General features: G+C 36.4%; 1 protein-coding gene across 3 annotated transcripts in view; it reads left to right on the top strand.

Annotated features, from left to right (window-relative positions):
• TRPC4 (transient receptor potential cation channel subfamily C member 4) overlaps nt 1-23,838 on the top strand; it is a 214,278-nt gene that overhangs the window by 176,685 nt on the left and 13,755 nt on the right. For 2 of the 3 annotated variants that reach the window (XM_082700394.1, XM_082700393.1), the window contains exons 6-8: nt 8,673-8,986; nt 16,150-16,345; nt 19,526-19,735. In XM_082700394.1, the coding sequence (XP_082556520.1) occupies nt 8,673-8,986; nt 16,150-16,345; nt 19,526-19,735 (720 nt within the window). The remainder of the gene's footprint in view (nt 1-8,672; nt 8,987-16,149; nt 16,346-19,525; nt 19,736-23,838) is intronic. The other variant, XM_082700395.1, reaches the window with a different exon arrangement.

The following is a 23,838-nucleotide window of genomic DNA, read 5'->3' as shown; positions in this document are numbered from 1 at the left end:
GTTATGCATCTATATAGGAGATAGGCAGGGTTTTGGTTTTTTTTTTTTTTTTTTTGCTTTTTTTGTATTTTTAAAAAATTTTTTAAAAAGATTATATTTATTTGTCAGACAGAGAGAGAACACGAAGCACGGGGAGCGGCAGGCAGAGAGGGAGAAGAGGACTCTGCACTGAGCAGTGAGTCTGATGTGGGACTTGATCCCAGGACACTTAACCAGCTGAGTCACCCAGGAGCCCCAGGCAGTCTCTTGTTAAGTGCATATCTGTCCAATTCTTATTTTCTTTGTAATGATCCTTAAGTGTATCTATAAGGCCGATTTATCCATCTTTCTACAAACAAGTAATGTATCTGTTTTTTTGTAGCCCTGTACGAGTATAAAATTCTGGTGACTGTGGCAGTTCTCAAACTTTCAGCTGCAAAAGAATTACATGGAAGTCTTTCTAAAACACAGATTCCCTTTCTCCATCCCCAGAAATTCTAAAGTAGGAATATTAGAAAAGATCCTAAATTTGCATTTATAACAAATTCATCAGATGTTGCTGATGTAGCTGATCTAAGGAAGATACGTTAATGATACTGGACTGTGTAATTCTGTTCAACAGTTAAGAGAAGTATGAGATTGATACCAAAAAGAACTTCTCTTACATATTTTTATATATAATATTTATACTACGTATAGAATATTTCATATATTACATTTATATGGTGTTTACATATAATACATATACATTTTAATATATAAGAACTCTGGTATATGATGGGTACAATTATATAAATTAATAAATATTTGTAGGTTTTTTTGTCTTAGTTTTATGAATGAGATTTGAATTTTCTTAAAAAGTTCTAAGTTCTTCAAGTGCAACATCAGTTTTAATAGTAAGATGTAAATATTGGCCCTTATTCTACACCAAGGAAAATTCTTTACCCGATGTGATGAAGAAAGGGTAAAGGAGTGAAGAGGAGATGGAAAGTGCACATGAATTACCTCAGATGACAGTGATGTAAATAACACGGAATCTCAAGAAATACAGTTTGTTTATGCACTGTGGTCATAGGATTTCAACTATGATTATAATGGAAAGTGTGGAGTGTCCTTTCTGATGATTAGTTTGTGAGACTAAAACTTGAGTTGCTGGGGAGGAATTTATTGGGTAGTGTTTTCTGGGCTCACTTCTTTCCTCCATCACTTACTAGTTATGTGAACTTGACCTGATTCTCTGCCTCTCTGTGCCTTAGCTATAAAATGAGACTAATCATTTCTATCTTGTGCTGTTGGTAGGAGCAGTAAATGAGGTGACATAATTAAAATGGCTGTTACAGAATAAGCATGCATTATTAATTTTTCTTCTTTTTCTTTTACTTCTATGTCCTCCTCCTTCATATACTATATGCCCATTGGACTTGCCTTTTTAAATGTCTTTATTATGTCCCTTCATTTACTTTATGTTCATTGAAAAAAGTTGGAGCTCTGGATTCACACTCACCTTTACCACGTGAAACCTGTGTGAGTTGGGGCAAGTTATTTAACATCAGCCTCAGTATTATTACCTGTTGAATGATGATAACAATCAAAAGAACACTTACTTTGGGAGTCTAATGCCGACTTGTTGACTCACCCTTCCTTACCTTCTTTTATTTATCATTCGATTTTTCATGCTAATTTCTAAGTAATTTATAAGTTAAAATTTCTGGAAAAGGTGCCATATTTGTGTATAAAAATAGACTGCTATAAATAAGACAAAGAGCCATTATATGAATCAATCAGTAAGAATTTCTGAGAGCACACTATAAACCAGGATTTCATCTGTTTTCTAAGAATGCAAAGATGCATGGGATATATCTGCTGCTTCAAGCAATTCACAATCAGGTGGAGGAAAGAGACATGCATATAAGTAAGAACGTTCCCAAACAATAAACTCTCCAACATGGCCTGTGGTAGCATCAAGGAAGGAACTAAACTCTACCGGAGGTATCTTCGAAGACAGAGCCAGTGGCCATTGATTGGGCTCATGAATGTGCCTGAGCAATCCAGAGAGAAAGGGCACAATGCACAAAAGAGTCTGAGTATATAAAGAAGGTCAATATCAAAGACAAACGATCCTGTAAATGGGGGCGAGGAGAGGATGGGAAGAACTTTTCACATTCTGCTATAGAATGTGGGATTTACCCTATTAATAAAGAGGGGCATTAATAAGATTTAAGCAGAGAATGAGTCAAATGATACTGAATGCCTGAAGTAGAGAAATGAACACAGGGAAAGCTGCTGGAGGCTGGATTTGAAAACAAAAATTAGGAGGGAAGAGCCACAAGATACGTGGTTTATTAATTATGAAATATGAGGCAGATGGAATCCCATGATGCTGCTTACTGGTAAATAGTTTAACTGTTGTGGTGCAAGCACAAGTACTAAGGAGCTATAACTCAGATCTCTGTGGGATTGTACAGGTTTTACCTCCAGTCTGAAGGTGCATAAATAGGAGTAAAAATCCAACCCTGCATCTTTTCAGCCAAGCCATGGATCCAGACCAAAAAAACCTGTCAGTCCACAAAAAGGAAAACCTTTCAGAAACAGATTTTTCCAAGGGGAGAAACTTTTAGAATAGGTGTGGCAGAAGGGCCACACATGGTTAATTGATTTATCCTTTTGTAATTCTCCACCTAGAGGTGATTTTTAAACACACACACACACACACACACACACACACACACACACACACCCCAAAGGGTCCTTCTAAGGCCATGGTTTGAGCTCAGATCAGATCTGATCTGTACTTCCTCTGAGTACCACTTACACCACTTCCTACCTGTGTGATTTGGGGCAAGTTACTTAAACTATACCTCAATTTTCTTACGTGTAAAATGACACTATTAATCAAATCCTATAGAATGTTTGTGAGGATTGCAGTAACAAACATTTAATGTCATAAGTAGAGCTTAATATAAACACTTGGTATTGTTTTTAATTTGAATGTACCATGCAATAACATTATATTGTACAGCCAAAGACAGTACAAAAGTAAATGTGACTTCACTATTCTCCTTACACAAAAGGCTTTGTTGTGGTTCTTTAAATACCTTGATTCATGGACATCTCACAGCTCGTGATCTGTTAGGTTTTTTGTTTTTTGGTTTTTTTTGTGGGAGTTTTTTTGTGCGGTTTGTGTTTTTTTGTTTTTGTTGTTGCTGTTCTTGTTTTTTTGTCTTGGAGAAGGTTAGTTGACCATTTCCCATTCTCACTATGTATGAAATACTAGTTAATCCAGAGCTTGTTGATGTTGATGTTTGTGCACTCTTACAGAATGTTACTTTGTCTTCTTTAGGACTAGTTTTCTCCTAAATATTACCCAGTCCTTGTCTATATGTCTAACTTGTCTCTTATACTTATCTTTAGTCATTTGGCAGTAATGATTGAATTCCTATGCCTATTCCAGCCTGTTATATAAATAATATTTTCCAAAAAAAAAAAACCATTATGGATAAGAACATTTATTTTAGGAGTCATGATGGAATTGTTCATAGTGCCATTCTTCGAGATAGTTCTGAATAAATACCTCATTAATCTCTCCTATGCTTATCAGCTAGACTAGAGACACATATTGTTTCTATTTCACAAATGTAACTGCAACGTACTCTCCAAATTAGGGAATTTTCTAAATATTCTCTAGTTTTATGGCATAGAGCTCTGTAGAGATTTTAAATCCTAATTGTTTAATCTGGTATCATCTATCACAGGAGAAAATCCGATGCCTTCTTATTGTCTTTCCCTACTCCATTATCTAACCAATTTGTGGAAGGGATAAGGTTTTCACCTTAAAAGTCAAACATTAAAACCAGTTTACGTTTTCTGTTTTTTCTCACATGACAAAATTTTAATTTTGTATCAGTTTAATTTTTTATGCATGTTTATTGGTTGCCTGAGTTTTATAAATATGCATCAGAGACTATAGAAGATATAAATAACCCAGGGTCATGATTCAGGTCATCTTCCTCTCTTAAACACTTCTGCTAACATATTCCTGACCTGACTCCAGCTTCCTCTTGGAGTCATCACTATCCCCAAACTCTCCATATTCCAGCTACGGTAAGATATCACATCTCTACACATGATTCATCTTTTCCAACAACCACGTTTTTGAGTATGTCTATGACTCTTCATCCTCGAGTGCTTTTTGACCTCCTATCATCTATAAGACACTCTATAAGATGTCTGCTTCCTTAAATGCATCAAACAGAGCTCCCTGCATGGGGCAACTGACAGGTAATCCAAGAGGTTTAGAGGTTTGGAGGTCTGCAATGAGTGAGTGAGTCTCTTTAAAGGAATCTGAGTAGAAATTAAGATTTAGAGTAAAACCATACTATGATATATTTTATTTAAAAACAAATACCTGAAAGAAAGAGGAAGACAAGAATTGATGGTCCTAGGAAGGCTTCGATGTATACAGTAGCTCTTGATCTTTCTCTTTCCTTTCTTAAAATAATTAATTGATTAATTAATTAAATTCAAGCATAATTAACATATTTGATCTTTCTCTTTCAAAGATTATTCTATAACATGCAACTACCAGCTCCAGTCAAGAGGATCCTAGTGTTCACTCCCCGATGGTCAAAGAGTACTTGTCAAGGGAATGATGAGCATTTCTTATTTAATGTCTGTTTTCTTCACTATATATAAGCTCATAAAACATAAACTGTATTTTATTTCCTCACCACTGTGAGCCCTGAAGATGGTTTCTAACATAGAGTGGGCACTCAGCATATATTTAAGAATAATTAACAGCTGAAGAATGAAAATAATTAGAATTTAAACCCATTCTAGACAAAGGGCCTGATATTCATAGGAAGGAACTTTGGTGAGAATGTGAAGTAATTTGGAGAATGAAAAGTACTAAAGCTTTGAGCCAGAGCATTAAGCACCAAATTCAGTACAAATGGTAGGTCAATCTCAAAAAAAGAAGTCAGGACCCAGATTCCAGAGGCTTCATGTGACATGTCGGAAAACTGGAATTTCATCTCAAGAATACTGCAGAGTACTTAAGCAAGATATAAGACGGTCTGACTGACCTTTTTAAAAGATGATTCTGGAAAAAATAGATAATTGTAGAAATGAGGCCCAGGGCAGGGAGAGCAATTAGGAGGCTATTATAATAATTTCTGAGGGAAACAGTGGAGCTTTTTTATTTTTAAGTTTTTATTTATTTATTGTCAGAGAGAGAGAGAGCACACACAAGCAGGGTGAATGGCAGGCAGAGGGAGAAGCAGACCCACCCATCAAGGAAGGAGCCTGACATGGGACTTGATCCCAGGATCCTGACATGAGCCAAAGGCAGACACTTAACTGACTAAGCCACCCAGGTGTCCCCATAGGGACATTTCTAGTCAATGAAAATACCAGTGAAGACTCTCAACCACAGATTCTGCTTTGGGTGATTTGTTGCTACTCCCTAAGATCAGGGAGCAGAAACGGAGACAGAGTTTGAGGAGGAACAGTCATGAGTTCCAGTTCTGGCCTGTGAGGTTGAGATGCCTGTGAGGTATCTGTGTGGACAAGTCAATGAGGCAGTTGAATATAAAATAAGACTGTAAGGGGAGACATCTGGGCTAGAGTTAGAGGACTGGACGTTATTAGCTCATAACTGACAGTTGAAACCACTGAAAACCTCCAGGGGAAGTAGACAGAATGATAAGAGAAGAGGCTTGTGAAGCAAGGTCAGTATTTAAGGAGCATGTGAGAAAGAGGGACAGGCAAGGGATCCTGAGAAGCAGCTTCATGAATGGCGGGAGGCAAACATGCAGAGATTAAAAAATGAATATAGATTTTGTGAAGAAGTTTTAGAAAACAGAGCCAAAGAGAAATTTTAAATTCAAGTTAAGATTTTAATTCCTAATCATAGAGTTTGGAAACTACATTTGAAGTTGAAGAATTACAGTTTTTCTCTCCAAGTTCAAAGAATGCCGTAGCTTGTAAGAATTTTAAAAATTGCTCTGTAAAACCATGCCTATATTTAAAAACCGAAGTTAAATGTATACGTGAAGGACAGGAGAAAAATTAGAAAGCCAAACTTAAAAGAATGACATCAAGAGATAATTACTAAATGATTATGTCTTTATTGAATCCTGACAGATGATGAGGTTTCTGGATCAGAGAACAAATTATTTACTTACATAACAAGCTTGACATTGCTTCCCCATCCTCCAGTTCCCACAGGGCAACAGATGAGAGCCCGATGTACCCTCTGCACACAGGGGCTCTTACCACAGGAGGGAGACGAGGAAATCGGAATCTCAGAGCTTGCACAGGGCAGCTGTGTCAGCTGTCCCTCTTCCCCCTGGAGAACGAGAAAGGCCTTCACTTTCTAAAGTAAATACCGTCTCTCAGGGGAGGCAAAGGTCCCTAGTTTTATTATCCTTCCACTAAGCAGATGGCTCCAGGGGAGATGTTTCCAAATCTCCCAGAAAGTCTCTATATTTAACTTCCCAGGCTTATTTGCCATTCAGACATCTTTTAACAGCCATGCAATGTTTTGCTCAGGAAGCCCTGACCATGCATAAATGTGAACATATTCACAGAGCATTGTTTCCCAACAATTACCAGAAGTGCTAGACTTTGAAGCAGACTTGAGTGACTCTACTGGGGCAGAATCTAGCATCTCGTGATTTACAAAATAGAAAGCCTTCCTCTTGATTTTGCAAGTCCCCGCTGAGACAGTTCGCTAAGAAGGGACCTGAAGTACCACGTCACCCTGTGATGATGGAGTCTATATCCCACTGCGCCCAGGGCCTGCGAGACCGAAAACACGGAACAGCATCTCCAGAAGCCTGGATCATTTCAAAGGGCCCTTTTAAGGCTTGAACAACATGTAATCTCTGTTCATTTCCGGCCCCATCAGCCCCAGATGGAATTTATCCCTTTCTCTTCTCTATTCCCACAGCATTTTGTGTTAATCTCTTTGGGCATTTTTATTATTAGATGTCTCTCCCATCCTCAGTGGACAAAAAGTATTCAATGGAAGAAAATGTTTCTTGGATACCCATTGCATGCTCCATCGTGTTAAACGCCATAAGGAATTCCGAGTAAATGATCACATCCTTATAAATGCTTACTGTGTCATATTTAGCATAGGGAGAGAGATAGAGAATTACCCATCGATGCAAGGGTGAGGGGAGATGTTCTCTACCTAAACATGTGTTCTTCAAGAGAAGTGGGAAAAAGGTGAAGGTGATTTTAGACTTTGAAGGGAAAGGCAGCCTGTATAGGAGGCGACCAAGTTAAGAGAATTAGATAGTGGTTGATACCACAAACCCTCGCCTTGATACTTGTTATAATGAATAAAAAATAATAAGTTTTCAAATGTTTATGCATCTTCAGTGATTAGCTCTTTTATGGTGAAGTTAGCAATGTTCAAGAACAGTTATCAGCATTTAAAAATAGAAAATAATTTCCCTCTAGCTCAAACTTGATTGTTTTAAGTTGTCACTCAAGCAAGACTCTGAGTGTTAAACAAAATCAGAAGCTCGTGATGTATTTTCTCCCCAGGGAGATTAAAAAAAAATACTATCTATTAGTTTCAAGAGAATCAATTAACATTCATAAAGGTCTTTGGTATAAAATGCAATATAATAGGAATGGAAATATTCTGATATTCTGATGGGACTCATACAGAAGAGCTGTTTGTTCTAACATGATTATTAGGAAAAATAGCCAGTTGTCTGGACATATTTTTTAAGGATGTGTATGAAGAAAAGAATTCAATTTATTGTTTGGTTCCTATACAGGTTTAATCATAGATTCTATAACAGTATTTCAAAGAACATATTTGATCCTTTTTAAAAAATGATAGAAATTTACCTCAGTAATACAAAGGATGAGTTTCTTTTTGCTCTTTGTGTAGCACAGTGTCAAGATAGTTCGAAGCTGGCATTTTAATTAACTTAGTCTTACTTTTTAAATAATTGCTAGTCGAGGTTTAATAAAATAGCAAATATTTCTCTCAAATCACATACTTTATCTAATTAAGGAATGTTCTAACAAATATCAGATGCTCTACATGTTAAATTAAAATAATTAATAATCCATTGACTTCCAGGATGATTTCCAAGTTGGGTTTTATATGCACTTAAGATATAACAGATACAAAGAAGGCACTGATAGTTATGCCCATACTGGTCATTACCATTCCAGGGCAAGGAACCAGTACTTCCACTCGTTTATATGTAATTTATATCCCACATGCATTCATCTAGATTAGGCAAATGTGTCAAATATAATAAGTAAAACCATTAAATAATTTTGTTCAAAATTTAGTAGTTTTCCTTTATAATATAGCTTTCTTTGCTATCATGTTGCTGTCTTTTCCCCATATAAAATCAGCTTTTTATCAATGTAACATTTTCTTTTCTTTTTTTTAAAGTTCAATTGGAAAGGTCAAGATTAGACGTAACTCACATATTAACAATGGCAAGGACAGACCAGGAAGGCCACCTTGATTAAAGCTTATACATTATAAATGTCTTTAATAAACTCTTGTTTTTGTGTAGATGAATATTGCTGCCACCATCATGAAGGACGACAGACCACAGTGCTGCATCTACCTGTAAAAGCATTCAGACCTGAACTTGACATAGTCACATGTATGCGTTTGTTTTATTTTCCCTGTGTTTCTCTTTTTTCTGCAGTACAGTGCACTTAATCCACGAGAATCTTGGGACATGTGGCATCCCACGCTGGTGGCTGAAGCTTTATTTGCCATCGCAAACATCTTCAGTTCCTTGCGCCTGATCTCGCTGTTTACTGCAAATTCTCATCTGGGGCCTCTGCAAATATCTTTGGGAAGAATGCTCCTGGACATTTTGAAGTTTCTATTCATATACTGCCTTGTGTTGCTAGCATTCGCAAACGGCCTAAATCAATTGTATTTCTATTATGAAGAAACAAAAGGGTTAAGCTGTAAAGGCATACGATGTGAAAAGCAGAATAATGCATTTTCAACGTAAGTTGAACAGATGCTTTTATTGGTAACATTGTGCAGAATTCAGAGGGCATTACATTATGAATTTGAACCATGACAAGTGGTTGCAAAGAAAATTGTGCTTAATGCAGAAAACAGAATTAACGTGGCTGTGAATGAATGGATCCTTCTGACATTGAAATACATATATATCCAGAACATTTATTTTAAGTTTTAGTAAAATGGTTTTTAAAATGACCTCATATAAAGGAAAGCTATATATTCAGTTTTAAAATGAGAAATAAAGAGGAAACCTCTGCCCTACTGACAGTTTACAAGCTCGTTAAACGATAGAATATACATAAGGCCAATCATGTGAGAAAATTCAAGTATTTCTTGAGCTTTCAGTGTTTTCCAGATAGGAAAGTTCCTTTACATGTTCTTTACTCTCTAATCACACACACACATCCCTAAGGATGGAGAAATAATCCAAAATAGGAACCCCGGGCTAACCTAGGCCACTATAATTATGCACACAAAACTCTGTGCCTTTATATCTGGTGAGTGATAGTCCTCACTCAGTGCCAACCTCTGGTCATTCTCAAGCAGGTTTGCTGACAGCATGGGTCCATGGCCCTATGTCTGATTCTCGCAAAGTCTGCACACCTGCGTCCATTTCCTTCCCACTGTGATCACCAGACAACTGTGATAAACAGTTAATTAGCAGATGAATGAAGAAGTTAGGTCATGTTCCTCTACATAATACCTAAACAATACATGTTCATTTTGTAGGTGACTAAAAAATCAGACTCTATTTATTGGCCATTATAGAATTTCATGTTAAATAAGCAAGTGCAATAATTTCTCAAGTAGGAAAAATTAATTCCTTCATATAAAGTAAGTCACATATGGCTACAGTATTTTTGTTGATTCACTTCTGTATGCTTTATCTTTGATCCTAATATTTAAAACGCCATTTTAAGTAATCCACATCTGCTTCTTTGCACATGGAATTTTAATCTCAGCCTTAGCTGCCTCAGATCCTTCCAGAAATAGATTTGATACAAACCCTGAGTCATAGAGGAAATCAAAGGGCATGCAGCTTCCCCTTGTCTTTTCATCCCTTGCTCTCAGCCAGGAGTTCTCCAGCCTGACCAACTTACTCAGCCTTGTCCTTTTCCTCATGCCCTTTCCGACCCGGGACAGGAGGGATTCGGTGAAACCCCTTGCAGCAACGTCCTTGAGACTAGCATGGCCCTGGATTGTGTCTTAGTGTTGATACCTGAACTTAATCTTTCCCCACTCATTTGTGCTCCTTGATGTGGTCATTTGCTCCTGACAGCTGAGATCCCACCAACCTCAGGCTTCCGACTTACAAACATCCTAAATACTCTGCTGTATGTCTCACTCTCTGTTGTCTGTCTCTTGATTTCTGATGGAGAGCCCCTCTGCTCAGCCCGGTTTTCCCAATTGTCTTGTCACTTTGCACTGCGTGCCCTGATGCAAACGTCTGGCCAACACCCCCCACTCTCGCCCCCCGCATTTTCTAGGTGTGTTGCATATCCCTCCGCACAACACCTAGAACTGAGTTACTTCCCACATTGTGTTTCATTCAGGGAAGAGTCCTGGTTCCAAGACTCAGCCCCTTCTCAGACATCTGATCATTTGCAGCTAACCCCATCTTCATGTATGATCCCAGAGCTCCCAGGAATCACACTGTTGTTTTACATATTATGGTAAATGTTTACATATTATGAACGAATTTTATTCTCTGTCATTGCTATGGAAGCCTGAGGCAAACTATCTAGTATAAATTGCATTCTAGAAGCAAATGTATTGAATTGCTTGGATCGTGTATTATTTTAGCGTGCCTGCCAACGGTCTTCTATTATCATGAAAAGCAACAGATAACTGTGTATCTCAAATATTATAGGCCCAAATCATTCAGCCCAAATTAATCAGGTATTCTACCTGAATTTTTTCCCCAGGTCATAGAATGTAAGTCGGCAAACAACAGATTATTTTATTCAAAAACTAAAAAAAAATATAGCAATAATTCTTGGTATAATTAATATTTAGAATATATAGAATGTCTGAGACAGGCATACCTGTCCCTGATGACCCTGTTTCAGTATAATGGGTCCAGTCAATGCAAGAGGATGTCTAGCGAAGCCCTCTACAGCTTATTTCTTCGCTTTTGTTGGTCTTTGATTTTCTTTTTATAATTTCTTTTTATTAATTTCTTTTTATAATTTATATTACTCCATAAATTCCAAAGTTTTTTTTTGTTTTGGTTTGGATTTTTTTTTTGTTTTGTTTTTTGGGTTTTTTTTTTTTTTTTTTTTTTTTTTTACTATCCACCATCTCAGAGATCTTATTCCATTTGAGGATTGAAAAACATAATACTTCATGTAAGGCACTTAATACAGTGCCTACTATAGAATATGATAATAAAAAAATTGCTACATCTGTTTATCATTATTAGTAGTGGCAGAACATTATCTCCCACCTATGTCTCCCTGGTGCCTCTTTATTACTCCTTCCATTCAGGGTGCAAACCTAAGCCGAAACTGAGCCCTGTATTTCCTACTAGCTTCCACCCCTGTCACCCTCCTTCCTTACATCCAAACAATCCTGAAAAGAAGCCTGAACAGGATACCTTGTTTTCTTCTTATCCATTCTTCACCCAATTGCAGTTTGGCTGCTGCTTCCGTCAGGCCACTAACTCTGCTCTAGAAAATATCTAGAGCCTCCATATCCCCCCTGTCAAGGGATATGTATCTCTTTAAAGCTTATTGAATGTGTCTGCATTGTTTGACCCTTTAACACTTTCACTTTTGAAATCTTGCCCTTCTTTAATTTCAATGTTACTATGTCTTTATATTGTGTCTCTTACTCCTCAAATTTTTCTCACTGTTCTCTGATAATTATATTTCACTTATTGCTTTTAAATAGTGATGGTCTTTGTGACCATCCTCAGACCATATTATTGTATCTCTGTGAAAACTCATGTGTGCTTATGGATGCAACCCCAGATGTCCTGAGGGACGACTCCTACATTCCTATCACTAGCACAGACCTCTCTCCCTGATACCTGTACGTCCAGCTGTCTTATGGGTGCCTTTCCATACATCTTTCCTAAAAATTTAAATCCAAGGAAAATTTATCAGTCTCTTTAAAAATTTGTTCTTCCTCCTCCTTAGTGCTCTTTCTTAGTCAGTACTATCACAACTCACCCAGAAATTTAAATCAGAAACTTTTGCTTTATTCTAGATCCTTCCCTCCCCAACCCTTGCACATGCAGTCAATAGTCTATTCCTGCTCTTCGTTATCCTGGCGCCATCTTCCCTTGCTCACCACCCATGCCTAAATCAAAGTTCCCTTACTCCTGGCCTCTGCCTTCTTTTATATGTCTTTCATCTTGTTCCCTGAGTGATCTTTCTGAACTATGATACTCCTCCATTTAAAGTGTCTACATGGTTTCTCATTCTTGACCAGACACTACCAAACTCCTTAGCATGACATACCAGATCTTTCAATGATCTGCTCCTTGTTTCCTTATCTAGCTTCATCTTTCTCTATCCCCCCCAAAACAGTTTACTCTTCAGCATTTACCAGTCAATCCCCAAATATGCCATATCCTTCTCTCACCCCAGAACGTCCTTTCCACATGGCAAAATTGCCTTCTGCCTTTTCCAGGATGTCTTCCTGATCCCCTCCTGACTGTTGTGAGCTCCCAGTGGACAGAGCCCAGTCTGTGTTTTCTGTGTCTCTCTTTCGATTTCCCCATCAGAGAATAGACACGTTTTTCCCTACTCTTTTCATGCTTCCAGGTTGTTTTCTCTTTAATGTGGGAAGAACTGCATGATACCAAAGAAAACAAAAAATAGTTGATTTGGGAATATTTGTCAGCTTTTCAAAATTCACGGTTTGGTATGGTTTTTTTTTCCTTCTAATTAAATATTTACATTTGAGCTTCCTAAAAAAAAAAAGAAAGGAAGGAAAAAAAAAGAAAACCAAATATTTAGTCACTGCCATTATTCTACATACAATTTTAAATTAGTAATCTCTGGTTAAGGGACTCTTGTGAAGAGAGGGGCATGGGCTTTATGACAGATGTTGGCTCATTAAGAAAATTCCTTTTATGTTTATTGAAGGTATATTCCTCTAAATTGGAACTGGCCAACTGAAAGCATACTTCTTTTGTTTTAATTGCATTATTCCCTATAAACCAAGAATAAAATAACCAGATGTGTCTTATATTAATTTATGTCTCCTCATCATTTCCATTTCAAGGGGTGGGGGAAACCTCAACTGTGGATATATTACCTTTTTACTTGTTCTGTTTATCTAGTTATAAGTATTTAACTGGGAAGCAAGCTAGTATTTTAAAGTAGCCACTGAGAAATATCTTTAAGAAGCAAGAGACAAAAATGTTATCTTTAGGAAGATAATGCTATAGAATTAAACCATAGAAATTGTCAGGTTCTAGTCAAGTAGAACTTTATGCTAAGAATCATTTAATTAAGTGTGGTTTTATCCTCAGAACCACTCTGTCCTTATCTCACCAAAGAATTGGGAAAATAGTTGTCACATAAAGGTAGTCTGAGATGCACTGCAGCTAATGACCTTTCAATCTATATGCAGTCTTGCTGTCGATAATTTTGGGAATCACTAATGGTGGAAGCATTTCTAGAAGCAGTAGCTTTAAAATGTCAACTTAGATTGCTTTTTTAAATTCCTTATAACTAAATAATAATTAACATAAAAATATGAATAAGAAACACTAAGGTCTTAATTAATCTAATAGTAAATATATTTTGGTTAAGTGGAACTATTCTCACATCTCACTTTTGATTCATTTCACTGAAGAAAAAAGAAAAGAAAAGGAAAATAAAAATGAATCCAGAAGTAGTCACAAGATGTCACCTTATTTTGAATGTTCTCTTTTTCAAATTCTAATTAAAAACCTAAATAAATTTTTTGATGACGGGTTTGCTAATATTCTCTAATAATTAGTAGTTCTTTTTTAGACAGAAGCAAATCAGTATTATTCAACCATAGCAATCAATTTATTCTACATCACACTTTTTTTAAATTTAAATTTTAATTTTTTTTACATCACACTTTTTATTTGAACATTCAAAAAAGCAACTGGTAAGGGATTTATGTGGCATTTTATATAATTTATTATAGCACTTACATTATGTAACTTCCAGCTCTCTCTCTCTGAACTGCTATTGATACCAGGGGAAAATCAGCTGAATTATATTTGTATACTCATGGTAAGAACTCATACCATTTAGGAAGAAAGAAAAAAATTATTTTACATTGAATCCAAATGACAGTGTCATTAATTTTAGAAATTGTCCTCAAAGTTACTAAAAATAAAAAAACTTATGGCCTGATCAAATTTACTTATTTCCTGAGAAAGTTTTCAAAGAATAACTTAGAGTTAACCTTTGCCTAGGGCCAAGGAATTAGATTAAGCTTTCCCTGATAGTGTTAGAATCTGACATCTGGGTTGGCCTTTTAAGAATACATGATCAGCGCCTCACATGATGCACATACTTGCTGGCAAAACAAAGTCTTATTGAAGTTGATCAGATCAGCCCCCTTATCATTTTATGATAACTTGCTCCGCTTTTGAATAGGTATAGCAAAATCAATAAATAGTTACATATTTTATAATTAAAATTTAATTAAACAATTAAAAATGTGAAACTGTTTATTTTTTTTTAAAGCAATAAACTCAAGAAGAGAAGTCCTGAATGCCAATTAAGAGATCATTAGATTCTCCTAGTTATACAGACCAGAAATTCATGGAAGGTTTCAAGGAACAGGAGTTTGATCTAAGAATCATGCACAAGATTATAGCATTTTGATCCTCTGAGCAAGGATTGATCTTAGCAGGGGCAGAATCTAGAGCAGGAAGAGTAGATGACATAGGTCTGGACTCTAAGATCGTTTACTCTGAGAACCAATGTTAATCTGAGTCATCTATTCCAAGTCTATTTTCTTCAGTGTTTTCTTACTTATTACCTGACTTATTTCTCTTCAGTTCTCCCTTCCTTCATTTGTGTTGTCTCAAAAACTTTTGGCTTCTCATAATTCCAGTGTCCCTGACTCTCTATCATAACTCCTGTCATTTTGGCTCCTTTGGGCAACTTCCTCATTCTCTTGGTATTTCTAAGGTAAATTTATATAGAAAGGAAATCTGATAGTGTGGGTTCATCTTTTTCTTATCAATCCATGCCATTAACCCCTGGCCTCATATGGATTGGCTTTCCTTGGGTCACTTGACTTCTGAAATCCTACCTCCTTAGTCATCATGACTGATATGAGAATAGTTTTTGTTTTTGTTTTTATAAAATAATGTGATTAAAGTTTTATTTTAACCATTTGTCAAAGAGTGTAAAAATTCTTTATCATTTGGTTACATTACACTAAGATGATGGTCCTGCTGAAACAAACCATTCTTCATTTAGGTTCAGAGACTCTTTATCTTATTTTGTTTCCTGGAGTAAGTTAAGGAAACTTTACTTTCAATAAAACACCAGAGTTCATTCATTGGCAGGAATGAATTAAGTGTTCCCTGAAATAGGAAGAATAGTTTCAAAGACTAAGTTTGAGGATGTATCATTGATTAGCTATCAATGCCCTATAACACTGGTTAGCAAGCTTTCTGTGAAAAGGATAGTAAATATTTTAGACTATGTAGGCCCAATGTTCTCTGTTGCAACTACTCACCTCTGCTATTTTAGCACAAAAGAAACCATAGACAATGCATCAAGAAATGATTGTGGCTGTGTTTCAATAAAACTTTACTTATAGACATTGAAATGTGAATTTATAAAATATTCACATGTCATAAAATAGCTCTTTTCCCCAACCGTTTGGAAAGCAAAAACCATTCTTACCTCAGGAGCCAGGCAAAAACGGGCTATGGGTCAAATTTCCTCCTCTAAGAAACTAAATAGCTTTCGAAGTTCTTAGGAAAATGAAGTACACTATTTGGGCTATATGATGAAAATAATTTTTTAACTCTTTTTATTAAGTTTAATTTTGTAATTTTAATACCTTTTATTAGGTTTAATTTTTAAATTAAGTAAATATATGTAATAGGAATCCATTTTATTTTTATAACCTATTGTATAATAGTTCTATTAATATAGCTATTAGTGTCCTTTTCTCTTTTTTTCCAGATTATTTGAGACACTCCAGTCCTTGTTTTGGTCAATATTTGGGCTGATCAACTTATATGTGACCAATGTCAAAGCACAGCATGAATTCACTGAGTTTGTGGGTGCCACCATGTTTGGAACATACAATGTCATCTCTCTGGTTGTCCTACTCAACATGTTAATAGCTATGATGAATAACTCTTACCAACTCATTGCTGTAAGTTGATTTATTTTATTTTTTTTTTAATTTTTTATTTTTTATAAACATGTATTTTTATCCCCAGGGGTACAGGTCTGTGAATCACCAGGTTTACACACTTTACAGCACTCACCAAAGCACATACCCTCCCCAATGTCCATAATCCCACCCCCTTCTCCCAAACCCCCTCCCCCCAGCAGTTTGTTTTGTGAGATTAAGAGTCACTTATGGTTTGTCTCCCTCCCAATCCCATCTTGTTTCATTAATTCTTCTCCTACCCACTTAAGCCCCCATGTTGCATCACCACTTCCTCATATCAGGGAGATCATATATTTCCCCATAGAATGTGTTGTTTCTAGCCATACTCTATCCTATTTATCATAGAAAACAGTCTCTAATAGGCTACTGAGAAGACAGAACAGAATTATAATATGAATGGTTAATTTGAAGTTTCTAAACAGTATTGTACCATATTTGGTTACATACTAACTTAGTTTTGCCAGATTATGAAAGATTATAAAATAAATGGAATCTATCTTTACAGGCAGTCATTGGTGATGGCAAGCACTGGGGGAGGGATGAGTTATGAACAAGTGGCTTATCTCTATGCAGCACCCTGTGCACTCTGCATTGTCTCCAACCATTGAACCTGAGTCTAGGTATAAAAAAACTCCTGCCAGCCTGGCAAGATAGAAAAGCTAGCCTTGAGGGGAGTCTGAGGAAAAATTGCACAGTATTTTCAATTTCTTAAATCCAGAAAAAGCAATGTAGGAGTAACCTTGAATTCTACAACGGGGTATACAGTACCATATACACCTATTTGAAACGCTAGAATCCAAACAAGTTAGTTAATTTATTCATTCTTTCAATAAATTCTTATTGAGAACTTCTGTTGCCAAGTACTATTCTAGGAACTAGAAATACAGCAATGAATAAGAAAGGTAACGCCCTTTGTCTCCTTGAACTTCCCAGGCGTCAATGGCCATTAGCAATAGCAACTGAACAAACCCATACTGGAATAAAATATATTTAGGTCTTTTGTATTTATACCTGAGATAAGTAGCATTTTATAAGCATAATTCATAACCATAATTATCTCTTTAAATAGCTACAATTATATTGCATCTTTGTGTCTATTGCTAAATTGCTGAAATGTTATTAGTTATTTTGAGAAGCAGCATTCTGCATCTTACTTCAACTATCTTTATGGGGGCAAGATGCCTGTCACAGATGAAAAACTGCATAGAACACAAGAATAGATGATTTTTATCTACTTATTCACAAACTAAGTATTTACATAGGATATACCAGGGTCCTAGGATTTGCAGGTGAATATAATGAATTTGTGGAGCTTCATTTAAGCAACTTGTAAGTATGGATTTCTTAAGATAGTCTCTATGTAATTGCTTCCGAAGTTCTGTATTGCTCTGGTCAACACATTTGCAAAACATGGATTCTATTTTCCAGACCACCCTTCCAAAATATTAGAAAGTCTCTAATTATCAAGCAACATATAAAGAAACTATATATACAATTTGGATCCTATAAAACATCAAATGTATTGATTTCATCAAGAAGAGAACATCAAGAATAGTATGACTTTTTTTTTTGGTTCTTTGTGGGATATATTATTCTAGGTGACTTCCTAAAGAGGTGAGAATGATCTTCAAATCTCTTTTTGTTTAGCTCAAACTCTAAAACTACTTGAGAGAAGAACGGGCACTGAGAACCTGAGATGGGTGTACCTCTCAGCATCATGGGCATGATGGCTCCTTGGAGCATGAACATGCCAACTCTGATTTGCACCTGGGTAACAGATGGTGGTTTGGGGCATCATCAGCATAGAACATTTCATTTTCAGTTTTTTTTTTGCTATAGATTTTGTTATAGACCCTCTCAGAATTCCAAATCATAAACAAAGGAAGAATCTGCTTTGTGATAGCCATAAGAGAACATAATGAGGTCAGGATAATCCTTAATTTGTGCCTCCAGGAGAATCGGAAGGAACAGAATCTACTCACAGGCCAACATTTTAATCAAAGTGACAGCCTTTTTATGACCTTAAGCCAAATCTACTGACTCCCATTCTCCATGACTACAGCAAACAATAAATACCTTTTTTCATTACTGCAGAATCTATAAGCTTGTTTAGAAAGAAAGCTAGGGAAGGTGGGAGAAATAAAGGAGAGGAAGTGGGGAGAATGGTGAGGGCGGGCAGATTGGAGCTTCTCTGCTTCTGTCTATTGATCGGTCAATCCCATCAAACATTTGCTAAGCAACAATGAGGGCCACACATTTTCTAGATATGCTCTTTCTGTTGAAAGCACAATCTGTCCAGTGTCTAGACAAAACATCTCTATTGCTCAGTAAAAATGTATACACAACACAGATATTCATTAGCACATAGCCATTTAGAAATACTTGAGGGAAGCACAGTCTAAGTTTATGCTTCTACTCTAAAATCTGAGTTCTTCTTTCTAATATTAATGGGTTAAAATGAGCTATTTTGAAATCCTAAAATGTATCCGAAAATCCTTAAATGTAAAATGAAATCCTAGAACATACATTTTAGGCAGGCGCCAATCACACTCCTATCTGGTACCATTTGGACAAGCTTATATCAGGGTTCAATGCTGTGTCAGAGGCCTTACTCTTCATTTTTTAGAGGAACTTCTATCTGAATTTGTGCCTCTTGCCTAAAGGCGGACAGGAATTCTTCACACAGAAACATATCAACTAAGACTTTTCTTAGAAACACTAGAAGGCTAAGCCATGAGCATCGATGCAGGTGGCAGTTACCTAGACAGGGATTCTAGGCCTTGGGTAAGACAGAAAGGCCTGTTTGTGGCCAGAATCTAGTGCAGCTGAGCTAATTAATGTAAGCCTACAGTGCAGGAAAGGAAAATTTATCTTCAAGTCATAACTGATCACTGCAGTCTCTTTAACACGGAATTCTTTTAGATGTCTGTTTCATGGAAGAAGGAAGGATAAAACCTGACAAGAGCGCTGACTCTTTACCAGGGTAAACCATCATCGGAAATGTTTAGATGACTATCACTGGGAGTCAGCCTTGATTTTATAAGCAATTTAATTAATGTTCCAAGAGCTGCTCCAAGTCAAGTTATAAGCTCTCTGTGAGGTTTATATCACCTTAATAATTAAGAAACCTGTCAGCTGTTGTCATATTCTCCCGTTCAGGACCATGCAGATATAGAATGGAAATTCGCTAGAACAAAGCTTTGGATGAGTTATTTTGAAGAAGGTGGTACTCTGCCTACTCCCTTCAATGTCATCCCGAGCCCCAAGTCTCTCTGGTACCTGATCAAATGGATATGGACACACCTGTGCAAGAAAAAGATGAGGAGAAAGCCTGAAAGTTTTGGAACAATAGGGGTAAGAACACAGCATGTTAGTATTACTTTTTTTCTTAATTGTGTATTTGAATATATTTGTGTTTCTTGTTGGATATTTTTGCATTTTTAGCCTTTTTGTTTTTCCTCATTGTTTTTAGTGACCATTTATCACACAGCTACCCTAAGACATGGCTTCCTACAGTGAAGGCCATCAGTGTTATTTGAATAGGAGCCCCACCTGACACAGGCCCCTCCTGGACCCATGAGTGATGGAGGGGGAACTAACACCTTACCTCTCAGTACCCTGATTTCTAGCCTGTTTCAGAACTGCAACCTTAGGGTATTTGTGGCATTACTTACTCATTGTCTACTACTCTCTCTGGATTGTAAGGGAAGGGGGCTGTGTCAGTCATCTTATATTCTTAGTGCCTAACATAGGCTCCTACCAGCGTATAATGTTTGACAAAAATTTCTCAACTAAAGGATTAAATGGATATTATAACTTGAAAATGTTGTATCATGTTCAAGTACAGTGATTTCAGAATATGTCAAATTGTTCAACATTTTGCTTCTACTCCCAGTCATTTTAAATACCAAGAGGTTGTATTTTTAAAAAATGTTAGGACCCCTCAGAGCCACGCTCCTGTTATACCATAAGATTAAACTTCCTTTGGAAATTTTTTCATGCTGGAAACCAAGAGTTCAAGCTATTCCATCAGAAGAGACATGGACTTAGGACTTTGTTCCAGCCAAACCACTGACGTGGGACAAGTTATTCTTCATTCTTCCTTACTTAATTTACTATTTTCTAAAGTTCTCACAGTAATCCTTTGGAAATTCACACTCTGACATTCACTAGTCATTTTGACTTGCTCAGGGAAAGTATTTTGTAAGTATTCTAATATACCGTTATATTAGAATCACCAAGTAATACTAGTAACGTACTGAAGTTTTTAAATTTGTTTTTAATTTTATTTAATATGGTTTTTGACTGCTTGCTATGCGCTAAGTGATCCTTCTCACTCATTAACCTCATTGGCTACGAGGCATTATTATCAGCATCAAATGGGGCTTTCTCTACGGACAGTGGTATTGATTTTGCTGTCTTGTCAGTAACATTTCAAATTCTAAAGTGAAATTGATTGGCAAGAGCGTATAGCAAATAGAGAGGTGGTTAGGAGATACAGTTATATTCTTGCGCACAAATTCTTACCCCATGAACTTGGAGGACTAAAGTTTGGGCATATATCTGATCTTAGAAACCAAAGTTAAATTATGATGAAGATTTAGCCTATAATCCTTATACTAATTAATAGATTTTACCACTAACTTTAGAAAAGAGTGAAATTATTTTCCTCCAATGTTTGATTTCTATTAAAAAATAAGTCTGGATTATTTTAAAAGGGTTGTAAAATAAATATAATGACTTTGGTTTAATAAGCAATTGTTGCATGTGTTCCACATGCCAGCCAGGCACTGAGGGGTGGGAGTAGGTACAAAGGCATACTTTCCATCCTTGAGGACATCATTTCTCATACAGGAGATACAAATATGAGGACATATTACTTAGTACATGTCATATAATATTTTAGCATTATAATATTGTTACACGCAAGATGTATGACAACAGTGAAGCAATAATTATTGTTTTCCTTGAGATAAACAGAAAAAAGATTTCAGAGAAGCCAAACTCTGCTTACTCTCTTCCACATTAAAATATAGTTCTCCTTTTTCACATTTTACTCTTAAATCCGTAATAATTTTATTTAATCAATCTCTGAAAAGACATCAGTGGCTAGTACAGTTCTATGCTATCTCTCATCGGAGCTATTTTGATTCCAAAAGAATTTATGGGCCCCAAAATAAAGGTGGTACACAAAAGAAATTTGTCTGTAATGATTTAATTTTAGGCAATAAGAGAGAGACTCTTAGGTTTTAAGATGCCACAAAACTTGTAACCAAGATATGAGGCCCTGCTCTAATATTTTAGAAGATCCATCTGTGCTGCCACGAAATAATAGAAAACCACTCAAGAACTTGACTTCCAAGTTCCCCCACACAACCTCCAGAATCCTCCCACTGTTGACGCATTGTTAGGAATATGTTACCATCACTTCTTAGATGCAAAGAAGGGCTTAACATTCATTTGGGATTTCCTATTAAAGCAGTGATTCACACCTTTCAGAGGGAGAGGGTAAAAGGTACAAGTTAAGAAGCTTTCTTTTCTATACATTTCTTTTCTATCCAAATTTCTTTTTAAGTCTCTTTGAATATTTTGATCCAAGCTGATGCACAGAAAAAGAATTCCCAATTAACTGAGTGACCTCAAACCATTCCTCTTTCCTTAGCCATGTATAGCTTATTAACCTTTTGTAATGGATATTTTTATGCTTTGGGAATTTATGACAAACTAAATAAATATTGTGAGTCATGTCTCTGTTCCCTATCTTCGTCCCACACTCAATCTTGGCACTTCTTCACCATACTAAGGGTTTGGGGAAGCACCAGCCTAATCAAACTCAATCCTATAAATTGACTTTTTGTCTAGACTGCATTTCCAGAATAGGAAGGACATAATATTTTGGTTTGCATACTTGTAGTTGAGTTTTATACATTTAGATTTTAGATGGAAAAAATAACATGTATTATTTATAAAGAAAAATACAAGATAAAGAAAAGTAAATTAAGGAGGTTGGGTAATATATCCATTGAAGAGTTCAATGAAAAAATAATGTCAAAAAGTAATTGGTTTTTCTGTGAATTCATTTCAATTTGGTTGATCCTCTTGGCCGTTCTTTGGTGTAGAAAAACAAAGACAAGGAGATATACACATTTCCATTAATTAAAAGATGACTTTGAGGTACCAATGACAGTCACTGTACTGTCCTTCTAAGCTTCGAATATCACATTACACTTCAAAGGGACCTTAGAAATCATTTAACTCAACTATTTCCTCTCAAAGAGAGAGTATTTACCTTGCCTAGTGTTTTAGGATCCCTTGGTGACAGTGCGTGGGAGTGACCTGGGTCTTTTGTTCCCCAAACCAGTGTGTTTTCCATCATTCTCGTGATTCCTGAAAAATCTAATAACGATGCAACGATACCTTCCACGTTGTGTATTCGTCCTTTCATTTTTCTCAATAGCTTATGCAGATCCTGCCATTGTCCTCAGCTGCTCTCAGATTCCTGTATCTCAAAGCCCTTGTTTCACAGGCTGGCTTACCTTCTGTTTGCTTCTCAACTAGTTTATATTTAGAAAACATTTGTGACGCAGAAAATTGAAGCTAAGCTGGAGGTAGAGTTCATACACTCTTTGAGGCAACTCATTCCCTGCACAGGACCAGGCAGACCAAGGCTCTTCAGGGTGGCTGCACTGGCCACTCTCCAGGAGCCCATCATTGGTGATCTTATCTGGCTATTTATGGCTTCCGGGTAATACTGATACAGCTCGCCCTGAAAACTCATTAACTTTTTTTTTTTTTTTTTTTTTAACTTCGGACTTCGTTTTAGGGGTGATTGGGAGTTCCAGATAAATTAACCTTTCATTTGGAATGCTTTACGGGGAAAACATAAATGAAGCAGAAATGCTTTATTGAACAAAACCTTTGTTGTAGGAAGCAAACTCATTATTGAGAAATGGCTTGTCCCTGGGAAATTATGAACATCCCACCAAATGGGCAGCCTAGTGAGAGGTCAGTAAAATAAGAAACATGTTGTAGCTTTTGATTTTTAATATTACTACTTGTCTAATTTTTAGCTTAACACCATTTTATCAGCCAATACCTTTCTCCATATTAAAACACTCATTCTTAGACTTTAACACGTGCTAGAAATTATCAGGAATTTCTATTTTAACAAGCATTTCCTTGTAACTTTAATTAGAAACTCCTGCTAAAGAAACCACTGGTATCTAGCACAGCTTTTTAAATGAAAACAAAATCAACATTTGCACTTGTTGCTCAAGAGGCCCAGATTATTATTATTATTTTTTTTTTTTAAAGATTTTATTTATTTATTTGACAGAGAGATCACAAGTCGGTGGAGAGTCAGGCAGAGAGAGAGAGAGAGAGAAGCAGGCTCCCGGTGAGCAAAGAGCCCGATGCGGGGCTCGATCCCAGGACACTGAGATCATGACCTGAGCCGAAGGCAGCGGCTTAAT

Source organism: Mustela nivalis (assembly GCF_964662115.1).
Source record: "Mustela nivalis genome assembly, chromosome: 15".
In the NCBI taxonomy this organism is placed as follows: Eukaryota; Metazoa; Chordata; class Mammalia; order Carnivora; family Mustelidae; genus Mustela; species Mustela nivalis.
The sequence above is the reverse complement of the archived record's forward strand: the minus strand, read 5'-3'. Positions and strand labels throughout refer to the sequence as shown.